This window comes from Coloeus monedula, assembly GCF_965178545.1.
Source record: "Coloeus monedula genome assembly, chromosome: 2".
NCBI lineage: Eukaryota > Metazoa > Chordata > Aves > Passeriformes > Corvidae > Coloeus > Coloeus monedula.
The window spans coordinates 84,958,243-84,984,678 of NC_138782.1; the positions used below are offsets into that span (position 1 = coordinate 84,958,243).

General features: G+C 40.5%; 1 protein-coding gene across 24 annotated transcripts in view; it reads left to right on the forward strand.

The window, feature by feature from the left end:
* The window catches only part of SNAP91 (synaptosome associated protein 91), a gene marked incomplete at both ends in the record, with an annotated part of 63,239 nt that extends 39,272 nt beyond the window's left edge, over nt 1-23,967 (forward strand). For 3 of the 24 annotated variants that reach the window (XM_082299725.1, XM_082299732.1, XM_082299734.1), the window contains 13 exons: nt 5,791-5,898; nt 6,424-6,681; nt 6,888-6,965; nt 7,066-7,137; nt 7,601-7,684; nt 8,509-8,592; nt 12,875-13,012; nt 14,294-14,443; nt 15,798-15,828; nt 17,015-17,126; nt 19,527-19,610; nt 19,681-19,785; nt 21,248-21,340. In XM_082299725.1, coding sequence (XP_082155851.1) covers nt 5,791-5,898; nt 6,424-6,681; nt 6,888-6,965; nt 7,066-7,137; nt 7,601-7,684; nt 8,509-8,592; nt 12,875-13,012; nt 14,294-14,443; nt 15,798-15,828; nt 17,015-17,126; nt 19,527-19,610; nt 19,681-19,785; nt 21,248-21,340 — 1,397 coding nt within the window. Of the gene's footprint in view, nt 1-5,790; nt 5,903-6,423; nt 6,682-6,887; nt 6,966-7,065; nt 7,138-7,600; nt 7,685-8,508; nt 8,593-12,874; nt 13,013-14,293; nt 14,444-15,797; nt 15,829-17,014; nt 17,127-17,988; nt 18,013-19,526; nt 19,611-19,680; nt 19,786-21,247; nt 21,341-22,591 lie in introns of those variants that run through there. The other 21 variants (XM_082299728.1, XM_082299729.1, XM_082299730.1 and 18 more) reach the window with 15 other exon arrangements.
* Nucleotides 23,968-26,436: the final 2,469 nt, after the last annotated feature.

A 26,436-nucleotide genomic window follows, 5' to 3' on the forward strand; every position in this document is an offset into this window, starting at 1 on the left:
TTATTCAATAAATATGCACTGTACTACAATTTCTAGGAAAAGCAGCTGTGCTCTCATAGTTGAAGAGGATGGATGTGACAGTGTCCTGCCCCTTTGTTACTTGTCATGCTTGGGCTGTGTTGTGTTTCTTTTGGGTATCTCCTGTAAATCGAGTATAGAGCCAGCTGAAATTACTGTACTTCAGCAGTCTTGAATCTGGGTTTTATTTCACAAATATTTGCAGTAAATTGAAGTGCTGATGAATTTGTACTAAATGCCACCTATGCAAATAATAATATGTAAAGGAAAAAAGGAAACATATTCTTAGTGTTTAGTCCTGCTCATTCAATTTCTAATGTTATCTGCTATCCATTTGAGTAAGAATACATTTCCCACTGTATGTTGTCAGTTTTCTTGTTACTCTTGTGGAGCAGGAGGCTTCCCAACAGCATGCCAAAAGTTACATTTCTTTTGAACAATATACTAGCCCAGTAATGGAGAAGTCTTCTCGTTTACAAACTGTTAACATGTTTAAAATCACCTGACCACTCTGTTTTTCTAGTTTTCTCTTCTCTCATGCATACTTCCAGTATGACAGGGGGATGTCAGGAATAAGTAATAACTTATTTGCTATCAAGACTGAATTCCAGTATCTTCTCTGTGGGGTTTGTTTATCTATCACTTCTACTGACAGGAGTGCCGGAGAGGTCTCATACATAAACAGCTTGACTGCAAAGGTGTTTCCTAAAGACTGAAAGTTCCCAGTTAGAAGGTTGTTTAGGACTGGCTTCAACAGACAGCACCAAAATATCCCCCATTAAAGTGCTGAAAAGCTGTAAGAAAGGAATACAGCTCCTACATGCTACCTACCCCTCCTTTTACAAAGATTGATAATAATCCAAGTGCCACAAGATCAGCCAGTTGAGAAGTAGCTTCAAATTGTCATGGGCAAGGTCCTGGATGCCACTAGGAGCGAGAGAGAGTCTGATGTTGGTTGCTCTCAGGAGCCTGTTGCAGAAGCCAGGGCCTGTGCTCATTAACAACCTTGCAGATGCATAGAGTGTGAAACTTCTGGTAATGTAAGCACTGAGGTTGAGCCAGTCTTGGATACCACACCTTCAAATTGCACTATTAATTTAGTAATTTAGTAATTAATTTAGTAATAGGTATAGGACTTTTTGAAAAATGAAACAATAGTTAAATGGATAGAAATCACTGTGAACTTGAAACAGGATTAGAAAAACACCTATTTGTGCTTGTTGTTCCAGTACCACAGCAACAAGATGCAATCTTCTTTTCTACCTTTTCCACTACTCTGTGCCTGGAAAAACAGCTGCTGCCAAATCACATGCCTGCCTCCAGGCTTGTCAGGCAAAGACCTGGATGTGTTTAGTTTCTAGAGATTTAACTGATCATTAGATAACTTAGTGACACATGTTAAGAAGTGGAGCTTCACCCTTCAGTGGGGAAAGAATTTCACTTTTGTGGTATGCAGACTTCTGTGACTTGATCTCTTCCTTTAAAGAGAATGTATTTTGTCTCTCAAATGCTATAAATCTCCAGTGGAATATATATTAGATGCATACTGATTTTTTTTTTCCCCTGGAACACTTCAGAATGAAGCAAGGTTCTGTTATTTATGATAGCAGAAAACCTCTGGTTCTCAAGAAGAGAAATCTCTAAACACACTCAGCAGTAAAGATACTTTTGCAGTGCCTTCAAGACACCCACTTTTCAAAAAAACTTCAAGACCCTTTTAAGATCCATGAGTTTACATTGAACTTCCATCTCTCTGCTCATGGTTTGAGGTTTTTTGTTTCTTTCTTTGTTGTTTTTTTTTCCCCTGAAGGCTGTGCTGTAATTGTATTCTAGCATCATATACTAACATTTCTTGTTACCTTAAGACTGTGCAAGAAGAGGTAGTTTTGGGGCAGACACTGCTACTCTCTAGTTTTTGTGATGCTAGATATGCTTACACTTAATCCTATTAAGTAGGTATTTCACCTTTGAGGTGTGCTGGAGATACAGTCTTCAAGGTCACCTTAACTTCTTGCAGCTTGCCAGTGCTTCACACAATTTCTTGTGGTAAGGTGTGGTAGGAGAAGGTACAGGAGCAGTGATCTCAGGAGAAAGAGTCTTCAGGGAGTGTCTGTGTAGGGAAAGAAGCTGACAGCTGCAGGAAGGAGGTAGCCAAGCTGAAGGAAGAAGCAGCAGAGGAGGCTTTGGAATAACTGTTGACTGCACTGTGTGGCTGACACTTCAGCTGATAAGAGCCTGCATGCTGCCTAGGACTGGGCTTTGTCTTGGAGAGATAAGCTCTGCATTATGTCTTCATTGCTAATATGGTATTGGAAAGCAGATGAGAAATGCAGGATTGATCTAGCATAGCTTTTTTAAAGAACTCAGTCTGATTAATAGACAAGCTTTCAGTTACCTGGGCCAACTTGAGGAACTCCTTACTGTGTTTCAAAGATGGGCAAGAGGAGGCTGTTTTCAAAGTGCAGCTGGAATCATTCCTGAGAGGGAGAAATGCAAAGATAGAACAAAGGCAAAATACCTTGATATGGCACTCAGTAATAGAATTTGGGCACGGTATTTTTGCACATGTGTAGTGTGCTCTTGAGTTACATTTTGTTGTGGGATTACTCTGTAATCAGTGCAAGTAACAAGTCATGGCAGACACTGTGCAAATGCCAGTTATGAGGCATTAAGATGACTTGAATTGTAAGTGGACAGAACTATGGTCTTCCCTGTAAAGAAACTACAGGCAAAGTGATGAAGACTTTTGGCAGTAAAGGGCTAATGAATGTACCTTGTGCTGGCACATGCTGGTATAGCAAGCTAGCACATAGTTAAAAAAACCCAAACAAACAACAGACACTTTGCATAATTACTATTATTTCCTAGCTCTGAGCATAGTGAAATAATTCTTTTTAACTCAGGACAGATTTTCTATATCAAAAAGTAATGAAGAGGGAGAAAACTCTGGAAACAGTTTCTTGTGTGCACTTTAGTTCAATGATCTTTCCTCTACTTGTGACTTCCACAGGATTGTTTCACCTGTTGCGTAATACATTGATGATTATAAGTCAGTGGTATCATCTCTGTGAGTAAATTTGTCATGTATTGATGCTGTGGCATCAAATAAAGCCTGAAATTATGAGATGAAAGAGATCACTCTGCAAGAACACTTTGTCTGCAGACAAGATGTAGGGAAGCACTGCTTCAGTATTTAACAACTTTGAAAAGCCCTTGTTTGCACATTATTTCAGTAAGAGCTATATTTATGAATTCAAGTGTAGTGCAGTACATAATACATACCTGTCACTCCTGGTAGATGTTCCATGCAGTGTGAACTTGCAAAGGTTTCAGCAACATCCCTTTAAGTTTTCAGGATGTCAAGAAATTCAAGTGAGGACCATATGTTACTTGATTCTAGAAGTCAAAAGCTGAATTCGTTTTTGAAACAGGAGATGCAAAAATGTAATGAATACAGTAACAGCTTTAAAGGGAGAAAATCTCTTGCATTGCTGAATGTGCAAATGTAGGGTTACTACACCAATATGGAGGAACAAAAAAGAAAATAAACTGTCCCTTTTTTTAATAGTAAAATATGCAGATTTAATTGTATCCATTTTTGCATGTTATGCTGGATTTTAGCAGAGGGCAACTGTGCGGGAGCAGCAGAGCTTTTTGAAAAGAATAAGTGCTAACTTAAGAAAAACCCAATGGCAAACCCTTGGTTTAAACTGAGGGTTGTAGGGTCACCTCTTCAGGTTGGTTTGTCACTATGTTCATGTAGGTTTCTTGAACTTCTCAGAGTAACTAAGAGTTCTTACTATGACATTTTTCATTTAGATTCCAGTATGAAGTTAGGTGTTTATCCCACCTGCCATTTAACCCAAGTCTGATGCTATAAAAAATTACAACGCTTGGCAAGAACCTTACTCAGAACTGTCAGTAAATAATAAAGCTGGTGCCAAACTATCTGTTTCCTTGCATCTGTGGGCTGGAAGGAACTTGTGCCCACCTGAATATCTATGACTGTTACATGTGGAACTTCAATAGCCTACATCTGGACAGGAGTAGGTGTCACTCTGAGGCTGAAGTGATCCCAACATAGAACTAATGACTAGCTCTATGCATTCTGATTTTCTGCCTTAGATGTCATCTGGAGTCCATCCTTTCATTCTGGGAAATAATTATAAGTGGGGTTGACCAATGTCTGTGCTGTTGGCCTACAAGCTTGTGTGGGCACAAATATGTTTTTTCAAAAGAGCCCACGCTGCCCCTTCATCTGAAAGCTGACCCTGTAGAGCAAAACTGAACACACATGGCGTTACACAAAACATCTTCTCGAGCAGGATGATGCAAAACTCTTCAGTTCAGTGCTGAATTCCTTCCCTGTGGTGCACGCCAGTGTCTGGTATACATACAACACTGGGATGTTCTGATGTTTTTACTTGGACAACTGCCATCCAGTTTTGTTGTTGAACAACCCTGTTACTTGGAAAATAGAATTATATTTGAAATGGCTTATTAGCAGGCCTTTTTTGCTACTAACTCATTTTAATTCTATTGTAGAAGACTCGTGGGCTTTCTTCTCTTCTGTTGAAGTTTCGATATGCATGTTCTTTTGAGCTTTTTTAGATTACCTGGCACGACTTTGTTTTTAAAATTGTTGTTTTCATTTTAAAATTGACATTCAAGTTAAAGCATGTTAAGCTTTTTCCTGTGCTAATTTGACAGTGCAATTGCAGTATTCCCTAACAGATTTTTTTAAACTTGCTAACTTTTGTAGCAGTAGAAAAATGTCCTTTACAAGCATCTTGAAGTATTTAATCCTCATGGTGCAGGGGTTTTTTTGTGAAGAATGTGCTTGCCTATGAGGATAGTCCAAATGGCACTGTCCATTAGGGCTACTTCATAGAATTAAGAGCACAAATGCTGGTTTAAGCCTAGAAATAATGCTGTTCATAGCTTGAAATGTAAGCATGCCACTTAGGAACTGACAAACAAAAAGAAAAAAACAGGCAAAAAGCAAGTGGCAGACAAAAAAAACGTTCAAAGAAACCTCATGAGCAAGTCATTCCAAAACCCCAAACTAGTTGTTTTCCCTAACTTGACTGGTTGGCCTAGAAGTGATCCTGAAAGAACAGACAGGCTATGGCTGGCCAGCCGTCAGTTAAGATGAACAATCTTGATCTGTTTGAAGCAAGCTGAGTAAATATAACCTATACATCAGGTTATGGCTTCAGAAAGATCCAGTTGGAATACTGTTAAGAAACAAGTAAGTTCAATTTTTCAGATGTTGCATGACTGACTTGGCTCAAAGACTAGAAATGGTAGATGCATATATCTGCCAGAGTAATTGGATTGTTACTCATAACAGTGCAAAGCACTATGCAAGTAAACTCACAGTTGCAGATTAGTCACATGTAATACAGGCTTTGAGCATGCAAGTTGTTAACATCTGCTCTTAAGTTTTAATTTTGTTAATTAGTTAATTTTGGGTAGTACATGAGCATGCTGCTCTGAACCCTTATACAATGAGAATAATGCCTTCTTTTACACTCACTGTGCTTATTGTGGGCAACCCAAGAAGCTCCATCTGCAAACCCTGTCTAGAACCTGCTTGTGTGGGGTTGGGGGAGAGACAAAGCGTTTTGCGCTGCATGACTTGTCTTGCTTTGGAGTAATTCATGTTGTATAAGGGGATCTACCTATGCAATTTAACTTGGTTCTTTTATTATATTTTTCTTCTCTTTATTCTTTTTTTTTTTTAATTTCTGTTCTTAAATTGCACCCAAGATGCCTTTGCAGCTTCTCCTGGGGAAGCCCCTGCAGCAGCTGAAGGGGCAGCAGCACCAGCTACCCCAACCCCTGTAGCAGCAGCTCTTGATGCATGCTCAGGAAATGGTGGGTTTTATGTCATTAGATAGTCTCTTGTTTTGCTGTTTTGCTGTTTTGTTTTTTCTTTTTTGTTTAAACTACATGGCAGTGTGTTTTCCTGAAAATTTTGTAGTGTTTGCAATTGGTAAAAACAAACCTTAGACTGAAGAGCATGCTTAACAAAACTGCCTGTTTCCAAGTCCCAGTGACTTTGTGTTTATTGGTAGTGCTAATGAATGGTTCTGTCAGTGCTGAGTTGTAAGCAGTAGCCTGGATAGTCTTTTGCTATATTTGTTTTTTTGGCCTCATCAAACAGCCTTTGAAAGTTCTCCCCTCTAGTAACTAGAACTGCTCAGCCTTTCAGACAGTCTTTATTTTAGAAAAACTTAAGTAACATGTCTGGATAAGTAAGCTAGACGTTAGAGCGACCTCCTCCGTGTGCGTGCGTGTATTTGCAGTATGTGCATTGCCTATAGTTGCTTTGTTCTTGACTTCCTCCCTCACTGATCCTAAGTATGCATACACATATATTTCCCCTCTCCTTTTTACAAGACCCCTTTGCCCCATCCGAAGGTAGTGCAGAGGCTGCTCCTGAGCTGGACCTCTTTGCTATGAAGCCAACAGAGACTGCTGTTCCTGTAGTTACCCCTACAACTAGTGCAGCCACTCCAGTTCCTGCAACAACTCCTTCTCCAGCTGCTGCTGTTGCTGCTGCTGCTACTGCTACTACAGCTACTGCCACTACCACTACTGCCACCACTTCTGCTACCGCCACCACCTCCGCTCCTCCTGCTCTAGATATATTTGGTGGTAATTTTGTTTTTAACTCTTTGATTCTGGTGGATTGATCTGTCAGGAGTACCAAATGAACAATTCGTTGTTGCATGCGTGTTGTGTGCTAGGCTTTCAAACCAGAGAGCCTATTAATTTCAAATATGATGTGCAAAATTGGAAACTTCTGTTTCAGTCCTGCCTTTCAAAAATGAGTTAAAGATGTGTTGTGTTCTTGGCCTTAGATTTATTTGAGTCTGCTCCTGATGCACCTGCAGCGCCTAAGCCAGATGCTACTCCTAGCATAGATCTCTTTGGTACAGGTAAAGAGAGAATTCTTCCGATACTCTGCTGCTTTGAGGCTGTGCAATGGTGTAAACTGAGTTGAGTGATACTTCTTGTTTTTTCTTTCATTTCTGGAAGATACATTTTCATCTCCACAACCTGGAGCTTCTCCTGTGCCTGAGAGTTCTCTCACTGGTGATCTCTTATCTGGTGAGTGCTTGTTTTCACAGGCCATTCCACAGACTTCCTGGGCTTGGATTTTTTTCCAAAAATAAAACAAAAAAATCAACTTACTGCCAATTTACACCTTTAAACTGAAATACTAGGAAATATTAAGTTTTGGGTTTGCTGCTTTGGTCACAAGATGTGCACTTGCTGAAGATGCAAGTCATGAAGTGGCTGACACTGAAGTTCAGTAAGTAAGTGTTGTTGAGAGGGGAAATCCTCCTCTAAGCATAAGAAAATGTTTCATAAGCAATGTTTTCTTTAAAGTACTGTGGTTTTCAGTTGCTGTGTGAGAAATGTAACATTTTCTGTTTGCAGTTCTGGAGACTCTTACCCAAATTTACCAAATCTGTGGTTCTAACTGTTGGAGCCCGTGTAGCTTTGAAATATTTAGCTATCGTTGTTGCCTTGCTGATACTAAATATTATTTATCCTATGCTTACTGCAGTGGATGCATTTGCAGCCCCCTCTCCTCTACCCGCTGCCTCTCCAGCAAAGGTGGATTCTTCAGGTGTGATTGACCTATTTGGTGGTGGGTATTTTTGTTTCCTCACCACTTCAGAGTTGAATCACTTCATTTCAACTACCTTTGCGCTTTGCGAAAGCTGCGGCTTTCCCCTTCTCACAACTTTTCTGTGTGGCCTTAGGGCTGAGTCTGGCATGTCCTGTTCTTACAACTGCACCGTAATGAACTGCAAATCAGCTGTCAGCGTGGTCGTTCTGTTGTCATGACACTTGCCATTCTGTTCTCAGTCAGTGCATGTGTGGCTCTTCCTCAGCTGTCCAGTGAAAGTCTGCTCTGTCCTTTTCTTCTTTGCTAATCTCTGTGGTCATGCTGTTTTCTCTCAGTTCTGTTTCTCAAAGCAGCTGAAGTTTTGAGGGTGACTTGTCTCAAAGTGGGTATATCTGAATCACAGGATCTTTGTTGGATTTGACAAGGTGGAAATTAGGATGGGCACCACCAGCTCTAGGCATGTTAAAAGCAGAAGTGGTGCTTAGAGGCAGTGAATTTCAAACATTAGTGAGAAATACCTCTAAAAAGATTTCATGTGATTTCAACCAATCCATTCATCTCCAAAGTTGTCTTGAATGCTGGGATTTGTATCTGAGAAGAGGCCCAAATAAAAGAGAAGAGATATCTTTCAAGTGCTGGTTTGTTGCACATCCTTTTTTCCACCTGAACTTTGCATCCATGGTACTGCTCTGCAACACGGATGGCCAAGCAGTTTCATTTTCTTCTTCTGATTTATGAAGTGGTTATTCTTTTGTCATCTTTTGTTTACGATAACTGATGAATTGATGTATTTAATATTGAACTCCTCACTTTTTCTTGATGCTTTCTGGAATTCCCTTTAGATGCTTTTGGAAGTAGTGCTTCTGAACCCCAGCCAACAACCCAGGCTGCTTCTAGTTCCTCAGCTTCTGCAGACCTACTTGCTGGTAATAAAGAATTCGAAAAACGTGTTACTTTAGAGCAATACTGAGAAATGTGTTTGAAATCTTTTATGTTCCTTGGGTGTAGATAGTGGAATAAAATACTTGTTCACAAGATTTCTTAGTACTTTAGATGTTTTAGTTAAAACTAGAGTGATTTGTAAGGGAGGCAATATACTGAAGTACAAGCTAACTTCCTGTCTTCTTTCCATGTTCTTTGTTTTCCTACCTCCCACATAGCCTTATTTTTTTGTACTGTTCACTGAGTATGAGTGTCTGCCTAAAGTTTCTTTTGCTGTCTTCAGCAGTACTAAAGTTAAGCAATATTTCAGGCTATGCTTCTTGTTCCTTACTGCTACTTAAACTTCGAGTTCATTCAGTTTGGTTGCTTTAATTGAGGCAGGTTGAACACTTAAATGTTAGTAGCTTAAATGGCTGACAGCAGCCTTGCATTTAGCCAAGGAGAGTGGGACAATGAGAGCACAAGGGAAGAGAAGTGATAGAGACCCTCTCCTTATACTGGGTGAGATGAGGTCTCTGCTAGTGCTGAATGTGGCATCACTGTCACACCCTTTATCAAAGGCTGGATAACTGTATTATTTTAGTCTGCATCCTACAGATAAGCAGCTTAAGCTGAATTCTGTGTGTACTATTCTCCAAAATTTGTGCTATACCATGTATTGGAGTGGCTACAGTGATTGTGCTGAACAGCTGTGACTCATCCCCATCCCAGTTTGAAGTTTGTAGAGAGCAAAATCCCAACACATGCGCTCCTGGATTGTAGAAGACTTGCCTTAAATTCTGCCATGTTTCTAAATGGTGAATTTGTGTCATGCTTTAAATTAATGCTGCCCCAGCCAAAATCAGCACAATCTGTAGAATTGGTGGGTAGGTTATCACTACATTTTCAAGTACCTGCTCAAAGTGTGGAGATTGTCTGTTTGTGCCACAGGAAGGAAGAAGTTGTCTGGATAATAATAAGGCACGCATCCATTCTCAATCAGCAACCCAGATTCTTAAATTGGGACATAATGTGTAAATGCATTCTAAAGCTTTAGGACAGACTGCCTCAGATTTTAAGGTAGAAGACTACTTTTTTTTTTTCCGTATTGCTTCAATTGGTCTTTGTATTAGTTAGTTTATGGATGGCTTAAGGCTGTAGATTAGGTTTTGACTATTAGATTCTGAATCATGACAGTCTTTTGCAGTTACATGTGTTGTCAGGAGACTGAGTGCAATGAGGTTGTAGGACAGAAGATAATTCTGCTTATGCAAACATTACAATACAAAATATTTTATGTCATTAACCATAACTAAGCTTAAATGCAAGTAGGAATTGTGCTCCAGATGGCTTACACTTCATCAATGTGCTCTCTGAATCTGATGAGTTGCATTAAATCAAAACCTAAATTATAAAAGGGATGTTCTAAGTCAAAATACTCAAGCAGACTTGAAGCAGTTGGGGTTAATAGATGATTTTAAAAAATTTATTTTATTTATGCTTTGAACATACATTCCAAAGGGCTCTAAGTAGATTTGATTTTTGTTTTTGGTTTTTTTTTTTGGCAGACAGAGAGAGTCTATAAACATTGCAGCATATTGCTAAGCATTTGTTCACTCTAGATAATGGCAGATGTATAGCCTGCAGTGTAATCAGTTTTAAATTTAAGAGTGTCTGGAGTTCATATGGTGGCTGAAGGCTTGTCCTTCATGGTTTATGACTTTTTGGTTATACTGTGTGTTTATATGCATAATGTAATGAGTATCCTTACTATTCATAATTTTCTTAAGTGTTCTGCTGTCAATTAAGTTCCTGCTTTTTCTTGGCTTGCTTAGGAAATTTCGAAGAAATGTTTTCCTGCTCCAAGCCTTTCAGCAGACAAAACTAGAACTATGCTGATAAATACAACAGTCTAGCCATTTTCCTTTCTAGATCTTTCTATCCAATTAAACTGTGTCCTTGTGTGTCCCACTATGTACTCTAATAACGTGTTCTTACATGAAATCTTCCTTGACTGTGTAAAAGCAACCTCAAAATCAGGCAGTTGGGGGTGTCCAGGCAACACATCTGACTCAATTACTGCTGTTTCTGCAGACTTTCTTGGGGTCTTCTGCAATCTGTAGACAACTAGGAACTTTGTTTTTTAAAGAATTTTTATGGCTTCTGTGCCTGGTATTACTGTTTAATTCTGCAAGGCTAAAAGCTATGGAATTAAGACCAGTCATCATACAAATATTCACCAGAAGCTGGGGAGTCCTCTCTGCTATAGCTGGAAAAGCAGACACTTTCTGGGGCTTTGCAAAAGCTTACAGAACTTTCTAAAAAAAAATCTTATTAACTGGATCATACCCTTCTGCCAGGCTCCTTGTTCTCACTCAGGAAGTGGAAAGACAATCTCTTTAGATGGCTCCTGTGGTTTAGGAATAGCTGCAGTGAACTGCCTTTGTCATCCTTGGGTCTGGTCAATCTGCTTCTGGTCTGATTCTGTGGCAATTAGTACTTTTGTGCAGATAGTTGAATGCATGGAGCTTTGCTTTGGGGCAGGTGATGATCTAGTGACATGTCAGTCATGTTTCAGCAGCTATGTGCTGCAGACCACCTGCTCAAGAAGAGGTAAGTAGAGGAAGCCTTTTTTAGGCAGCTGGAGAAAGCATCACTATCACAAGCTTTGGCACTTGGACAACTAGAACCACCATAGTATGTGCTGGAAGGGAAATAGGGAATGTGGCTGGGCACGGGTAATCTGGAAATGTATTAGAGAATCTCTTGATGTGGGTGATCAAGGCATGACAGAGTTCAGTGGAGAGCCACATAGATGGTGACTTGTGCATATGACATATGCAGAGAGGCTGAACTGGGCTCATTCAGCCCTGAGTAGGCAAAAGGGAATCCTTATAGATGTCTAAACTCATGGGAGTATACAGAGAAGACTAGCCAGGTTCTTCTTGGAGGTGCACAAAGATAGTAAAAAAAGTCAATATATGTGAGAAACTCATTAAATACTGTAATGGTCTGATAGGACAACAGGCCACCCAGAGAGTCAGTAAGATCTCTTGGAAGTGCCAAGGCAAATCTCTGGGCAACCTGATTTGATTAGACTGACTTTAAACAGGTTGTGTGGCTGGCTGACCTCCAGAGATCCCTTCCAACCTACATTATTTCATGACAAACTCATGTCAAGAACAGACCATGGAGAGATGAGGGCAGGTCTCTGATCCCAGTGCATTTTTCCATATTCAGGGTTAGCGACTGTGAGCATGAGACTTGCTGTGAGCTGGATTTGGGTTATAAGGGCTTCTTGGTTCCATTATACTGAAGTAAGCCTAATAAACACAGGGAAGCTCACCTAGGCTGCTGACATATCCTTTATTTCTGAGTGCAGAAAGCAGGCTGCTCTGCTTTTCCTCCTCCTGGTTCCCTGGCTCCAGCTGGTGCTCTTGGTTGGTGGCATCTGAAGGGACCAGTTCTGGTTATGATCAGGGTGTTTTCGGTCATTACCTGGAAGCTGGAAAGCTTCAGCTGAGAGGTGCAATTTCTGAGGTGTTTCTAATCAGGTTGCCTTCTCCTGGACCTGCAGTGCACAGTCAGGTTTGCATTCCCTCTCCCAGCTGTGTCTGGGGCCAATGTGTTTGTTCATATGGGCCAGGCATTCCACACCTAAAGCCTGTCTCTGATGGTACAGCAAGTTGCTGGGCTGCTGCCCAGAACCCAGTGATGGCACACCACTCTCATTTCCCCATGGAGGGTTTTGGTTTGAGTACAATTGACCCTGCTTTGGCATGGGGGCAGAGGGACAGCTTGAAGACATCTTGACCAGGAAAACCAGGATATTTTAAGATGGTGAGAAAGGCTAAACTGGATTAGTAAAACACTGCCTTATGAATTGAGATTCCAAAGTAGTTGATGAGTGATCATATACATTTCTCAAGTTACTCTTCTGTTTATTTTTTTCTGAACTAATAGTTTGTTGCATACTGCCCGTGATATTGTTTCCCTAGAACAGTAGTGTATAGAGACAGAAGTATTGTCTTCTCTACTCTGTTGGTCTGCCTCTCCAAAAATCTGAATTAAAATCGCTAATGTTTTTATTGGTGACTGTCAGAAAATCTTTCAATTCCCATGGTCATACCTGGCACACCAAGGATGCTTGCGTAGTACTGAGTTATTTAAAATGATCTAGTAATAATTGTCTCTATCATTCTGCCCTCTGTAGACTGAGGTTTTGGTAAACACAGTCTAACAAGGCTGACTCTAATGTCCTCACCTCTCTTAATGTGTTTTTTAAAGGCTTTGGAGGTTCTTTTATTGCTCCCTCTCCATCACCATCCCCAGTCACTCCAGCTCAAACTGGATTACTACAGCCTAACTTTGATGCAGCTTTTGGGACGACAGCTCCAACAACTGGCAGTTCGTTTGATGCATCAGGTGAGCCACAGGGTTTCTTCCTGTGAATTTTCTAATGTGTTTTGTGTGGTAGATGAGTTAATGACATCATATTTGGGCTCTGAGTACAAGCAATATCAGTGACGTCCTTTTTCTTTCTCTACTGGAAGAACCTCAGGGTGGTGATAAGGCTGGTGTGTGCCCAAGAGCTCTCTATATCCATTTTTTATTCTAGCGTGTCAGTAAAAAGCAAACTAGTCTATACATCATCCTTGCATGTGCTTGATAGCATGAATCAGGAGTTACCCAAGGAAAACACTACTCTGTAAATCAAGTATACAGGCAAGTCATCTTGCCACTGCTGCTGAAGGTGCTCTGGAGCTTGCATGGCACCTGAGGGTACACACAACAGAAGCTGGCCTAGAGTTCTTTGCCTGACTATGAGCTTAAACTTTTATCATTGCTATCATTTTGTTTGCATCTCTTCCATTCTATATTTTTCATGCTGGGTCCTTGCTACAAACTTAAAATTGGTGAGTTCTAACTCCGTACAAGAAAAAAGATGGAAATAGTACGCTGCTTGGTTATTTGGTTGCTTGCCAGTGCACATGCTACCCCTCCCTGTTGACTTAACATTAGCATGTACCTCAAATACAGATCAGAAGATAGAACTCAGGCATGAGATGTACCAAGCAGTTTGACTTCAAGGGATCTAAGAAACAAACTTCTGAGTTAGATGACTGGGCTAAGGAGAACAGCACTGTCAGTGTGGATGGTTCTGGTTCCTTCTGATCTCATAAGATGTTAATAGGTTTTCCTGATTCCCCGCTGCTTGCAAGTGAATAGTAACATCTTGAGACTGCCAATCCTGTTGCTGTGAGATGTCAAGGTATAAGACTGCCTTTGCCACAGTAATTCTGACTGGTGTTTGCAGCAAGATGTTCATTTTAAAAACCTTTAAATGAATATCTCCTGACAAATGTGTGTGTATCTGACATCTCTGTAAGGATGGTTGTAAGAAAAATAGTGTCATGTGGAAGTGGTGCTGTATATATGTAGATTCAACGCTCCAATTAAATTCCTTTTAGGCATGTCTTCTCATGTTAGTTTTCATTGGTATAGCTTTTTGAGGATTACTGTACATTCAATGTCTAGTAAAATGACATGCATGCCCTTGTTGGCATTACTTTTAATGTCAAATGGTGTTCTGGTAAGACTTGTGATGTGGTTGTCTGTGCCGTATTCATTGAGCAACAGCAGAGTAGAAGGCAGTGCTTTTTTGATCACAGTTGCTGTTCTAACTCACTTTCCTTTCACTTCCAGTGTTTGATGGCTTAGGTGATCTTCTTATGCCAACTATGGTTCCCTCTGGTCAACCTGTAGCACCTACAGCCACAGCAACAGTCACTGCTGCAGCAGCAAGCAAAGGCCTTGGAAGTGATCTTGATTCGTCTCTTGCAAACTTAGTAGGCAGTAAGTGAAAAATTTTGGTTTTAAGTGGTGTGGCATGCAGCTATGTTGCTTTTCCATGGAGCCAAATACCTGTATATTTTAGCTTGCTTCACTCTCCTCCTGTTCTGCTGGGGAGATTGGGGAAGTTATTGGCAAGAATAAGGCTTGGTTCAGATAGCTGATTCACATAGCCTGGGTTTGTCCTTCTTTGAGCCCAAGATCTGAGTCAAATAATGGCATTTTTTTGGTAGGTATGATTTGTAATGTGTGACCATCCCAGGTACATTCCAGAGGCACATCAGACTCTTAATGGATGTGCCCCTCTGTAGTAGAAAAATTAAAATTGTCCAAAGTGTGTGATGGCATACTGGAGTTTAAGCAGCAAAGCTGGTGGACACAAATAGCTGACTTCATGTTTAATGAGAGAAAGAATAGCCGTGGGGGGTGATGAGTCCACTCAAGAACAGGCCTTCTCTCAGACAGAGAACTTACCAAACAGGTTCTTGAAATGTTAAACTAAAATATGTTCCTGTAGTAGGAAAAGGCCTAGGGCCTTTGTAATTAGATATCAGTAGCTGCAACCCCCTCAAAACCTAACAGAGGCCCACCTAGGCTAAGGTGTAATCCTGCTGAAGTTGTATTTTGGAGGGCTGTATAGAAGGAATACTCTCTTAGTATATGTAAACACACCACAACAAAGGTAAAACTGATCTTATGATGCAGACATGGCTGTTAGGTGTAGGAGAAAATACTGTGCTTAGAAGTTAGCAAGACTTTTAATCCCTTGAAACGTCTTCTGCAAGTCATTTGGTATATCCAAGTTTGGAGGAGAAAATCAAATAGCAATTTATGACTTACAGGACTTATACTGGTCCTGTGAGAAGAGTACTCTTTAAAATTCAGCATAAGACTTCTTCCAAAGGGTAATTACAGAAACCATTTGGAGTTTCCATGTATGACAGAGCAGATAAAACAGTTCGAAACTCACAGGCAATGTCCAGATTTATGTGTATGTGGAATACAGCTTTTTATTTCCATGTGTGTAATGAGGAACAGAAACTAGTGTTGTCATTCATGGTAAATAGTTTGGTGCTCTTAAAAAACTTAGCATTTCGTAGACCTAAATATAGTTACTTTGGTTTGCTTATGAAGCAAAAATGACTTTCTCAACTGCAAGATATCCACAGGGTTTCTCAGACGTTTGTCCTGAAGAATAGGTAGATGTGGCCAGTCTTATGATGCTGTCTGAATGAAGACAGCCAAAAATTTTTCGCTCTTGATAAGCCCGGGTGCAGTGAAATCTAAGCTTTGACAGGCTTCAATTTACTAAACATGTGGTTTCTTTTTTATTTCCTTTTTTTCTTACAATTTTCAGATCTTGGAATTTCTGGTACTACTTCTAAAAAGTAAGTTCAACTTTGCTTAAAGATAAAAGGAAGTTTTCTACTCTGCTGTATAGCCCTACATCTATTTCAGTGGTTATTAAGAAAAAATGAATTGGTTTTATGCCCCAACCTCCCAGTCCAGAAAAATTCTGAAGAAAGCATTCTATTCTATACAGGTTCACTGAATAATTAAGGTTCAGTGTTCCCGACACAGCTTATAAACTTGCTGTCTTTAATCTGAGTCTTAGAAATATTTTTTTCTGTAATTACTGCCTTCATGTTGGATAGCTGATTTCCAAGCAGCTTTTAATGAACAAATAGTCCAGATAATAAATTGTATAGCTCCCCTCAATAATCTATGCTAATATGTAATAGTTTTGTTATATTTTACAGATGCTGGATGTACTTATTGTGTAGGCATTGAAATACTTCCAAAATAGAAAAGAGGTTCATTCCTTGGCATGATAAGCTTCTTTTTGCAAAAAGAAATACTTACAACGTTGCATTTTTTTTTTTATCTTCTTAATCTAACTGCTTGCTTCTGCCCTGAGTCTTCCTCTGTATGCAAGACTTCAAAATGGTTTGTGCCTGTGTGGAGACGATAGGAGGGATATGTACAAACACGTTGTGAGGTTTAGCCCCAAAATGTAGCTTCCTTCATTCTACTTTGTTCAAATAGTGTGTTTTATTCTGGGTAGAGCAGCCTCTAACAAAACCTGGTTTTGCAACAGCCCTGTTATTCTGTGAATGATTTGTTTGTCTTGTATCTATCAACTTTTTGCAGAACTGAATACTTTCCTTCTTCAGCTGTCTGAGCAAGATTTCCAGCACTGAAATGGCCTTTCAAAGACATCTAGCAGGCAGCTCTCCTGCCTGGCCCCAGTAGAATAGGCAGTAGCAGTCCCTCTTCCTACTTTGCAAGGGTATATGCGATATGTTACCTTCAGTCAATACTAAGTAAAACTTCTCTTTAATTCTCACCACAAAGGCCATAACCATGTAACTGACTTCAGCATAGAGTGTTCTGGCGTCCACTGCTAACAACCCTTGAAACTGAGTGTCACTAAAAGTATATCTTTCTGTTAATAACTACATACACCATAAGCTAATGTAGCTGCACGTCTAATGCTAATGTGTGCTGCAACTGGTTTTGATTTTCACTGTGGAAGTATGCAAATAATAGCCTGCCTCTCTCCCTCTCTGTTAGGGGAGACCTTCAGTGGAATGCTGGAGAGAAAAAGTTAACAGGAGGAGCGAACTGGCAGCCAAAAGTAGCACCTGCAACCTGGTCAACTGGTGGTGTCCCAGGTGGTCCACTGGTAGGTGGTTAATCCATAGACAACACTGGTGTTGGACTTGCAGTATTTGATGAGACTGTGCAAGCATACATGTAGGCACTGCTCCAGTCTACTGAAGCTAAACAGTTTACCTCAGTGTAAATTATATGAGTGTTTCAAGTCAGACTTTTTAAGAACTGAGTTACAGCTGGTATAAATAAACCATCGAGTAGTAAATGAAAAATACACTAGTGTATGTATCAAGATACTGCTCTACATGTACATTTAATACCTGTGGGCATTTCCAAGTGTGTGATTAGCCATGTAAGCCTTGCCAGGATCAGACCCAGGTCAAGTACCCAAAATAAAACACTATCGATCCACAGCTGATGTATTATAAGGAGAGAAAATATATAGGTTTTTCCCAAGTTTTATTGAACGAAGTAGATCAAGACTACACAGTATTCATACTGATCAGGTAACTGATGTAGATCAAGAGTGGATAGCTTATTTAGGAGGGTAAAGCAGTTGGGAAAGGTGAGATTACCCTCTAAAAAAGCATCAGAAGGCACTAATTTTGAGAGAAGAGGGTCAAATTGAGCTAAAAATCTAAAATTGGCACAAGAGCAACTTGATCATGAGTAAGCTACAAAAGTAATCTGAAGAGGGGTCGTAACTCATCAAATGTCTCACAAGGCTTAAAACAGCCTCCATTTGAACAAGGTTGTGTTGGCAAAGGGAAGAAAGAACTCTGAAGGGGGGCCATGACCAATTCAGTTCCTTGCTGCCACATCCAGGTGTTAATAGGACCCTGAGCATGTTCCATAACCTTAGGGAAGATACAAGAATTCCCTGTACTTCACCTAATGTGTTAGTTGTAACGTCAACTTTTTTTTCTTAATAGAAAGGCTGGGCAGTACTGTACAGTGTAAGTGAATTTTTTTTGATCTCTTACTGCACTTACTAAACATGAAGATACTAACAACACCTCACCTGCACTACAGTTATTACTGCTGGCTTAAAACTAGCTAGAAGCTTCTAACATGGCTCCTCTTGGACTGTCTGTCCAACAGGCAATTCTCAGCCAATGGGCTGAGTATGGTAGTAGTGATTAACCATTTCTGTACTGTAAGCTTGAAAATGATGTCTCCACTGCTTTACTTGGATGGGAACTACCTGATGACTTGTACTGGCTGAAATTTCGAGCTTCTGTAGCATCAGCCTGATCTTGTAGTGATTTTACCATCTGATAAGTAACTGGTTTTTCTGGAAGCTGGGTGGTTTTGATAGCATTTCATGAAATATATGTGTTGTATATATTTCTTAAAAATCATGCACTTAGGTACTTTTTGAATCCAAAGAAACCCACGTCTGCAGGCAGAGTAAATACGAAGGCAAAAATGAAGCTTTTCTTCATGTCACTGTTGAACCACTTACGTTTTGGTCTCTTCTTCCCTTCCTTGTGACCTTTCAATTCCAGTTTTAAAATCAGCAGAATCACATCAAAGCCCATTTCCTCAAGTGACCTAGTGCTTAGAGGCAAAAGCAGATTCAGTTTGTGTGGCCATTTTCTTGGCATCTGCCTAATTGGATGTTGAGCTACAATGTGTTCCTGTAAAAGCAGTCAGATCACTGCATCTGATAGCATCAACCCGTGTGGTTTAATTTCTTGCTTTACATACTTGAATGTCCAGATCTTGGTTTTAGTTTGGGGACTCTCTTAGCACAGTACACTTTTTAACTGAAATGCTCCCCAGAAAACCTTCAGACTGGAATAGAGTTCATAAACTAACAGTTCTCTCTTCCTGAATTCTAGTGGAAGATAAAATTTTTCTTGCCTTGTATTATTTGAATGAAAATCATAACAAGTCCAGCATATGAATGAAAAGCATATCAAGATAAACTAAACTGTCCTTTGTAAAGTATGTAATGATTCTGATCCTGGTTTAAGTGCGTGAACTTATTCTTTAACTTCAGTGAATCTTGGTACATAATTATTCTTTTTTTCACTGCAAACTAATTATAGCAGCTATTTCCCTTAGCTTTACAATCCGCTTAAGCTTCTACTAAAATACAGTGCTACAATAAGTGCCATAGTGTGTTAGCTGAAATTGGGATGCTTTATTACACTTTTTAGAAGGAGGAGCAAAGTGTGCATTTTCTCGGGCCTATTTTGAGTTGTAGTCAGTAAATGCACTCTGTTCATGAAGAGAATGGAGTCTGTCATCCTTGCTTTCTTATGAAGAAACAAGCTGTGCATAAGGACTCATTCAGCTCCCTCATTCTTTGAAGCATTGTGGTTTTGAGGCTGCATATGTGCTGCATAACAGTCCTACTTTCCAGAACAGCTTTGAGAATGCTGGAGACTCTGTGTGGTTTCCAGATGGTTGGTGCTAGGTTTTTGCTCTTTTTTTGCCTTTTTTTTTTTTAATTACTTTTTAGGCGGGAGCTGTGCCTCCAGCAAGTGCTGTTCCTGCCGCAGGAGGTACTCCACCTGTCCCACAGCCAGGAGCAGCATTTGGGATGGTGAGTCTCTTTTGCTACACTGCTCTCCTTCCCTCCCCCAGACCCCTGCTGACTCGGTGTTGGTTTCCAGCCCCCAGCAGGTGCAGGGGTGCCCATGATGCCCCAACAGCCGGTCATGTACGGGCAGCCGATGATGAGGCCCCCCTTTGGAGCCGCCACTGGCCCTGGTGTACAGGTGAGCCTTGCTGCTACATGAATGTTTAATTGCTCTCCACGTCGCTAGGAAGTAGCTTGTGTGTGTGCATTGTCTCAGCTCAACTCTAGCTCTAGGTCTGTAAATGAGATGTAGTAAAGGATCAGCTGCCTGCCTTGCTGCAGACCACATGAACCACCTTGATTTTTTATTTCAGTTGCCTTGTATGAGACCAGTGGAATGAGTTTGAAAATCTCCTTCAGCTAACTACATTTAAGATCTAGTTTTGGGTGATATTTGAGTAAAGCTCAAGGTGGAACTCACGGGCATTGCTGTTCTGTTCACAGCCTACCAAAATTTACTATAGCTACACTCAGCAGGTGATGCAGCATAAGCTATGATGCCTGTTCCAGGCTGTTATTTCAAAGTAGAGTTTGGTTTGTAATAACACTGAAAAGGAAAGGCCCTTCCAGAGGAGAGGCAGGAAATTATTTAGCTGTAGTATTTTGCTTTTTTTAAGTCACAAGTCCATCTTGACTTTCAAGTAAGGAGGGAGATGGAAGTTGATGCTGCAGCTGTAAAATCTCACTGGTAACCCTGGAAACCAGGCTACCCCCCTTGTATTGCAAATACTAGGCAATCAACATCTAGTGAACCACACTTCTTAAGTCAGGAACTACATTCCCAATGAAGCTTGTCAAGGTTTTCTGTGTAGAAATGGAAAGAACTTGAAACTGCTCTAAGTAGGAATATATTTAGTCTTGCTTTTCCTCCCACCTTAAACTGTATGTGCACTTACCAAGAATAATAATATGGGACACAGAAATTTTTTTCTAGAAGAGCGGTCATCAAGGTGCCAGGGCTACGTATAAAATACTTCTTGTGCCCTGACTTGAGGTAGGAATGGGGAGGAGTAAGGACAGAATGGGAGAATCCTTTGACCACCACAGCCAGAAGTGTTGCATGGAACTTGAAAACTGACATTTTCTATGGGATAACTGATGATTTTTATACCTATCAAAGGAGGAACCTAGTATAATCTAGTCATGTTTCCAGTTTGGTTTGGACTCTTATTTATATTATCAGTGTCAAATAATTTGTACTTAACTGCCAGTTGCAGGGATTTTCAGTCGCTCCCTGCAGGATGCACTCGGTTTGCTCTGCACCTTGGTTTTTAACATCTAACAATTGTCTTGTCTTCTGTCTGGGTTGAAGATCCTAACACCATTTTGTCCTACAGGGACAGAGTGATCTGAAGCTATGCTCATTCAGATCTGCAGTGTCTATAGCCTTATCTATTAAACTTGCCAAACATTGTTAACCCTGTAGTAAGGATGGAACCCAAACAATGCTTGAGCAAAACAGCACCACGCTGAACTTGCAGACAAATGAGAACTTTGTATGCTTGCAATGTGCTTGTGTGAGAACTGCTTATGTCTGTCTAATGCTTGGGTATTCTTATCTGCTTTGTTTTTTTCCTGCCTTCCTGGCTGGCGTCTGTTAGCTTTCTCCAAGCCCAACTCCTGCTACTCAGAGCCCCAAGAAACCTCCAACAAAGGACCCATTAGCGGATCTTAACATCAAGGATTTCTTGTAAATGATAAGGTATTCTGTGACTGCCTGCTCGAGCATGTCACGCTGTGGTACATGTCTGGCATACAGATGTTGTTTAGGATGAAAATGACTGATAAAATCGCAGCTGTGGAGCTAGGAACATGCACTGTAATGAAAACCAAATTCTCTGTCCACAGTCTCTAACTTTAGCCTGAAAGCTTGACTCATAGATAACTTTTCTTGACAGTTGCTTTTGGCAAAAAAAAAAGAAGTATCATCAATGTATAACTTCAATTTTTGCCTTGTTTCCATTCAGTCCAAGGATTCATGTTTGGTTTTTTTCTTGAAATTAATACTGAAACATGTAGAGTGATAACAGGGTACAAATACTGGGGGGTGGAAAAGGTGCCGAAGAGGCTTCTTCCAGTCTTGTGGGTGTTGAAAAAGATTTGGTATCATAGGTGTGAAGGTATCAAAAGGGGAAAATGTATTCTTGTCATCAAGGGAAGGTTGTTTGCATCTCTTTACTGGTACCAGCTGATGTTCTCCCCTGCCATACAATATTTCAAGGCACTGCTTTTCTAAATGCTAAGGCCATGAGCAGTGCTGTGTAGAACAATAATGGGGAAGAACAGAGGAGTAAATGTAAAGAAAAATGGAGGAGAAGCAAAAAAACAGTACTGCGTAATAGAAGGAAATAAAGGCCAAAACATTATTCTTACAGTTTTGGAGGGCCAGGTAAAAATATCAAATTGAATTAAACACTAATTGCCAATTAAAAAATAATGGCGCAGAAGTAAGGTATGCATTTTATAATGAAGGCTAGAATAATGTGACTAGAATAAGGTGAGGAGAGGACAATCATTACATAACTTTAAAGCCTTCTTCATGAGTCACTTTTCTTCCTTCTTAGATCTTAATTCTAAAATTTGTCCTGAGCCCACTCTGCACTGGAGCTGGCAGCAGTGATTCAGGCTGCTCTTAGACATCTCCCAGTCCCGCTCCACCCTTCTCCAAATTCCAGCCCTAGGGAGGTGTACCTGGCACTTGGCAGGTACACCTCCAGGGGATGGCCAGGAGTGGAGATACACCTTCACTGCTGGGACTCACTGCTGTCAACTTGTATTCATGATAGAGAGATTCATAACTGGCTGTGGGAAGACTGCTGCTTCACTAGAGTCTGATAGCAAATCCCCTGAGCTGTGAAGGGATGAGCAGATTTGGTGCTCTTTCTAGAACATGCTTTACTAACTCATTGTATCAGTTTTCATCCAATACTTTTCTATATTCACAGCTGCGGTTTTTCTGACTGGATGCTAAAAACGTGAGTTTGGAGTCTACAAATGGATGCTCAGAGTTTCAAAGTGAGCCACCAGTACCAAACCCAGTGCTTACTCAGACTTTCTCTTCCTCCTGAAACGTGTAGCACAGCTGTGAAAGTGAACATTAGGAATGTGTACTACCTTAGCTGTTATCCCTACTCTCTCGAAATTTGTGTACTTGGGTTATTTGTGTTTTACAATTTAAACAATGGATGTATGTTTCTGATGCCTTCTAGTGCTTTTCTGAACCTATCCCACGGGGGCAGATTATGCAGCTGTTGTTTGGTGAGCCATTTGGAGCAATGTCTGTGGTTTTTGAAGGTTTCAATGTATATAACTTTTTGAGGACACCCAAAGTTTCCCTAGGCCTCTATTTCTCCTTTATCTGTTACAAAACATAGTGTGATAACACCAGATAGTAAAGAAAATACTTAAGAAATTGTGCAGAATACTTTTTTTTCCAGTCACAGGAATCTCAATTGTCGTGAAAAAAAATGTTTTATTTTTGTGGCACTGTATATGTTAAAATAATTTAAAGTAATATAAAGGAAAACTTCCATGGCAAATACTTTTTCAATGATTTACCAAGAATGAAAAATCATATCTGAAAGAATAACATATTTATTGCTGTTTTTATTTTAAAATCTCGTTTAGTTATTTAAGTTTTTGCATTTATAATTGGCATATTTATCAGTTCTTGCTAAATGCACTGAAAATTAAGTAAAGGGTCAGTTTCTCTCCATGTATTTGGGAAAAAGCAACCATAGTTGTGCTGGCATTAAGGGATTTCAAATACGAGAGGACTTTTTGGTATATCTGTAGTCAAAACATTACAAGTGATGTTACCCATCTCTGTTCAGTTCTTCCGTACATCTCTTAATTTAGTGCTTACCTGTGTATGCCTTAGGATAGTGTTTTCTCATTGCCCCGAATGCGCTGTGAGTAGCTTTTGTACTATTGGTGATTAGATTTAATTCTGATCCAGAGATCCATGCCCTTTACTGTACATACTGTGTTTCTTTAATTTTTATTTGTTCTCATACTGTTTCTGCTGATGGCTTGGTGTAAGATCTTGACTCTTCAATGAGGTCACTGTTGATCAGTGTTACAAGTGGCTTGGCAGTTCTCTGTAAAAGCATATTGGGTTGGAAAGATTCACCTAAAGTCTTTCAAATGAACTATTTAATCAATGTATGGTACCATTAAAAGTGGTTGTATCTGAATTTGCTGTGGGGATAACATACACTGTAATGGGAAAGTTCTATAAAAAGCTAATTTCAAAATGGCTTTTCTTTGTATTTCAGTTTAAAAAAATCCCAAACAAAAAACCCCCCTGAAAAACAGAAAACCCCAGTGCATGTGTGCCCTCTGAGATGCAATAAACACCTTGATCAAAGTAAATATATTGTTGCCAGTTTCATAATCATTAAGATGTTGAACACAATAATATACTTTGAGAGGAGAAAAATGTGTTTACTGATTGATGAGTCTGCTGCATATGGGAATGACTTTTATAGAATCATAGAATCATTTAGATTGGAAAAGACGTCTAAGATCATGGAGTCCAACTGTTCACCTAACACTGCCACCTCCACCACTCATCCACGTCCCTAAATGCCACACCTACAGCTTTCTGCACTCACTGCACAAGTTTTATGGCCAATGAATTACCAAGCATGTGCTAGAGGATTGTTTTTTATGGTTTCTTTTACCTATCTGAATAACCCCATCAGTAGTTTCATTTCACTGCCATTCCCAGCTGTTTTCAGCTGTGCCCCAGTGTATGGCAACCAAGAGTAAGAACACACTCCTGGACACAGGGACTGCCCTGGGACCATAAAGGCCTTCCTTGGAAGGGTGCTGGGTGGAAGGGTGTGGGGGGGGCAGGGCTGCGCTTGGGGGACCCCAGAACCCCCGTGTGACAGTGCCACCACCTGGCACTGCAGCATTCAAGGGCAGGAGAAAGGGGGCATTGGTTTTATATCTCAGCCTTACGATGAGCTCACAGTTGCAGCCCAATTTTCTGGATTAAAAATATGTAATGCTCAGCAAATTGCTGTGTTTCCTCACTATTGGAGCATGAAGACCCAAACAAGGTCTGTAACTGCACCCCCAGAAAGGCTCACCATGGTTTTTCCTACTCTGCCTAAGTGCTGTGTCTTGCCAAATGCAGGAAATGCTCAACTTCTTAGCACTGTGTTGTGCATGTCTTCTCAAAGTGAGGACAGCATTTTCAGAGGAGAATCATAGCCAAACAAGTAAATACATTTAGACCAGTTCATTAGTGTCCTACTCAAATTGAGCTACTACTCACTAAATTGCAAATGAGTGTTTGCAATGTCACGTGTTTCAAGGGGCCAGACCTCAGGGTGAGGGTTTTCTCCTTGCCAGGTATGTGCCCCTGCTGCAGAGTAATTGACTTTCTGCATTAGCTTCATCCATGTCCACAGCCCTTGGTCCTGATTTTGGTTAGTTTTGTCTAGATCTCATGGCCAACAGCTGTTCATGTGTGTGGTGTGTGGGGGGTGTGTGTTGGGGGGAAGGGGGGGTGTGATTTGTTATTCTGTAAACAAATAGAAGCCTGGACAAAAAGGAAGCTTGGTGGAAGAGCATCTAGAAGCTTGTTTACTGTGGGAAGTAAAACCCGTGTATTTCCCCAAATGCTGACTAAGGCTAAATAAAAATGACTTGCTCTCCCTGGCACAAAGGCATTATAAAATCTGGCTTGCAAGGGAACCACGTGGTTTTCTCCTGGCCTGTAGACAAGAACATGTTCTTGTTATCATCTGAGTTTCATCACCCAGGCACGAACGTGTCTGTGTCCTGCTATGACTAACCACTTTTCAATACGAGCTGTAGGGAAGAGTGGGTGGGAAGGAGTGCTCCCATCTGTGGAGACAAGAAACTGTCTCCTTCCCTGCATTTTTCATGAGGGGAGGACAGATTTCAGACAGCTGATATGTCCCTTATCCAAGTTCTTGCTGTCCTGTGTGCTGGCTTCTTTAAAAGTGGGCACCTCTGGCCACATGAGGATTTGTAGCTCACCCTTAAGCCATGAGTGCCTTAAGGAGTGGTAAACACCTGGAGAACCTGAATTCAGCTTACTGCAGAGGTTTGGAAAAAAAAATCCAACTCATTCTGCAGAATTGACTCATTTTTTTGAATGTTTGGAGTTAGAATTGACTCCTACTCCTCTTCTTTGTTCATTTGTTCATTAATTTTAATTGGCTTTATTTGAAAATTTTAGCTGTAAATGTATTGTAGCTTGAGTTGATGACCTCTGAATTGATGCTGGTGTTTCCACAGATGAAAGCTTGGATGGTGAGAGCCAAATTGTTGTCTTCTAAGATCTTGGGAACCACCTTAGCCTTTCAGGCTGGTTGCACAAACAGGCTGCTACCTGAACTTCCATTCTTAAGATTTGGTAAGGCAGCTGCAAAGGCTAGCGACTTGCCCTAAAAACAAGCAGGAAAGTCAAGAGCAAAAGATGTTTTGGGGTGGGGGGAAAAGAGAGGGAAAGAAGGGAAGATTTGCTTTGTAAATGTACTTGAGACTTCAGTATTATGAAGTACTACTTACTGGGGGCAGACAGCATCTAGTTCATTAAATGTCCAGTAGCCACAGCTGACATTGTTATGTCTTTGTGGCATGAACATTTGCTCCTGCCCCCCTTCCCCATCACTCATCTCAGAAAAAGAGCTGCATGCTCAAGTAACTTGCTCTGCATGGGGGAGAAAAAAAAATCACAGTAATTCTTAATGCCTATACAAGCCAACTGAAACTTGCTGTGGTAGGAGTAGTGGCAGCGACACAAAGA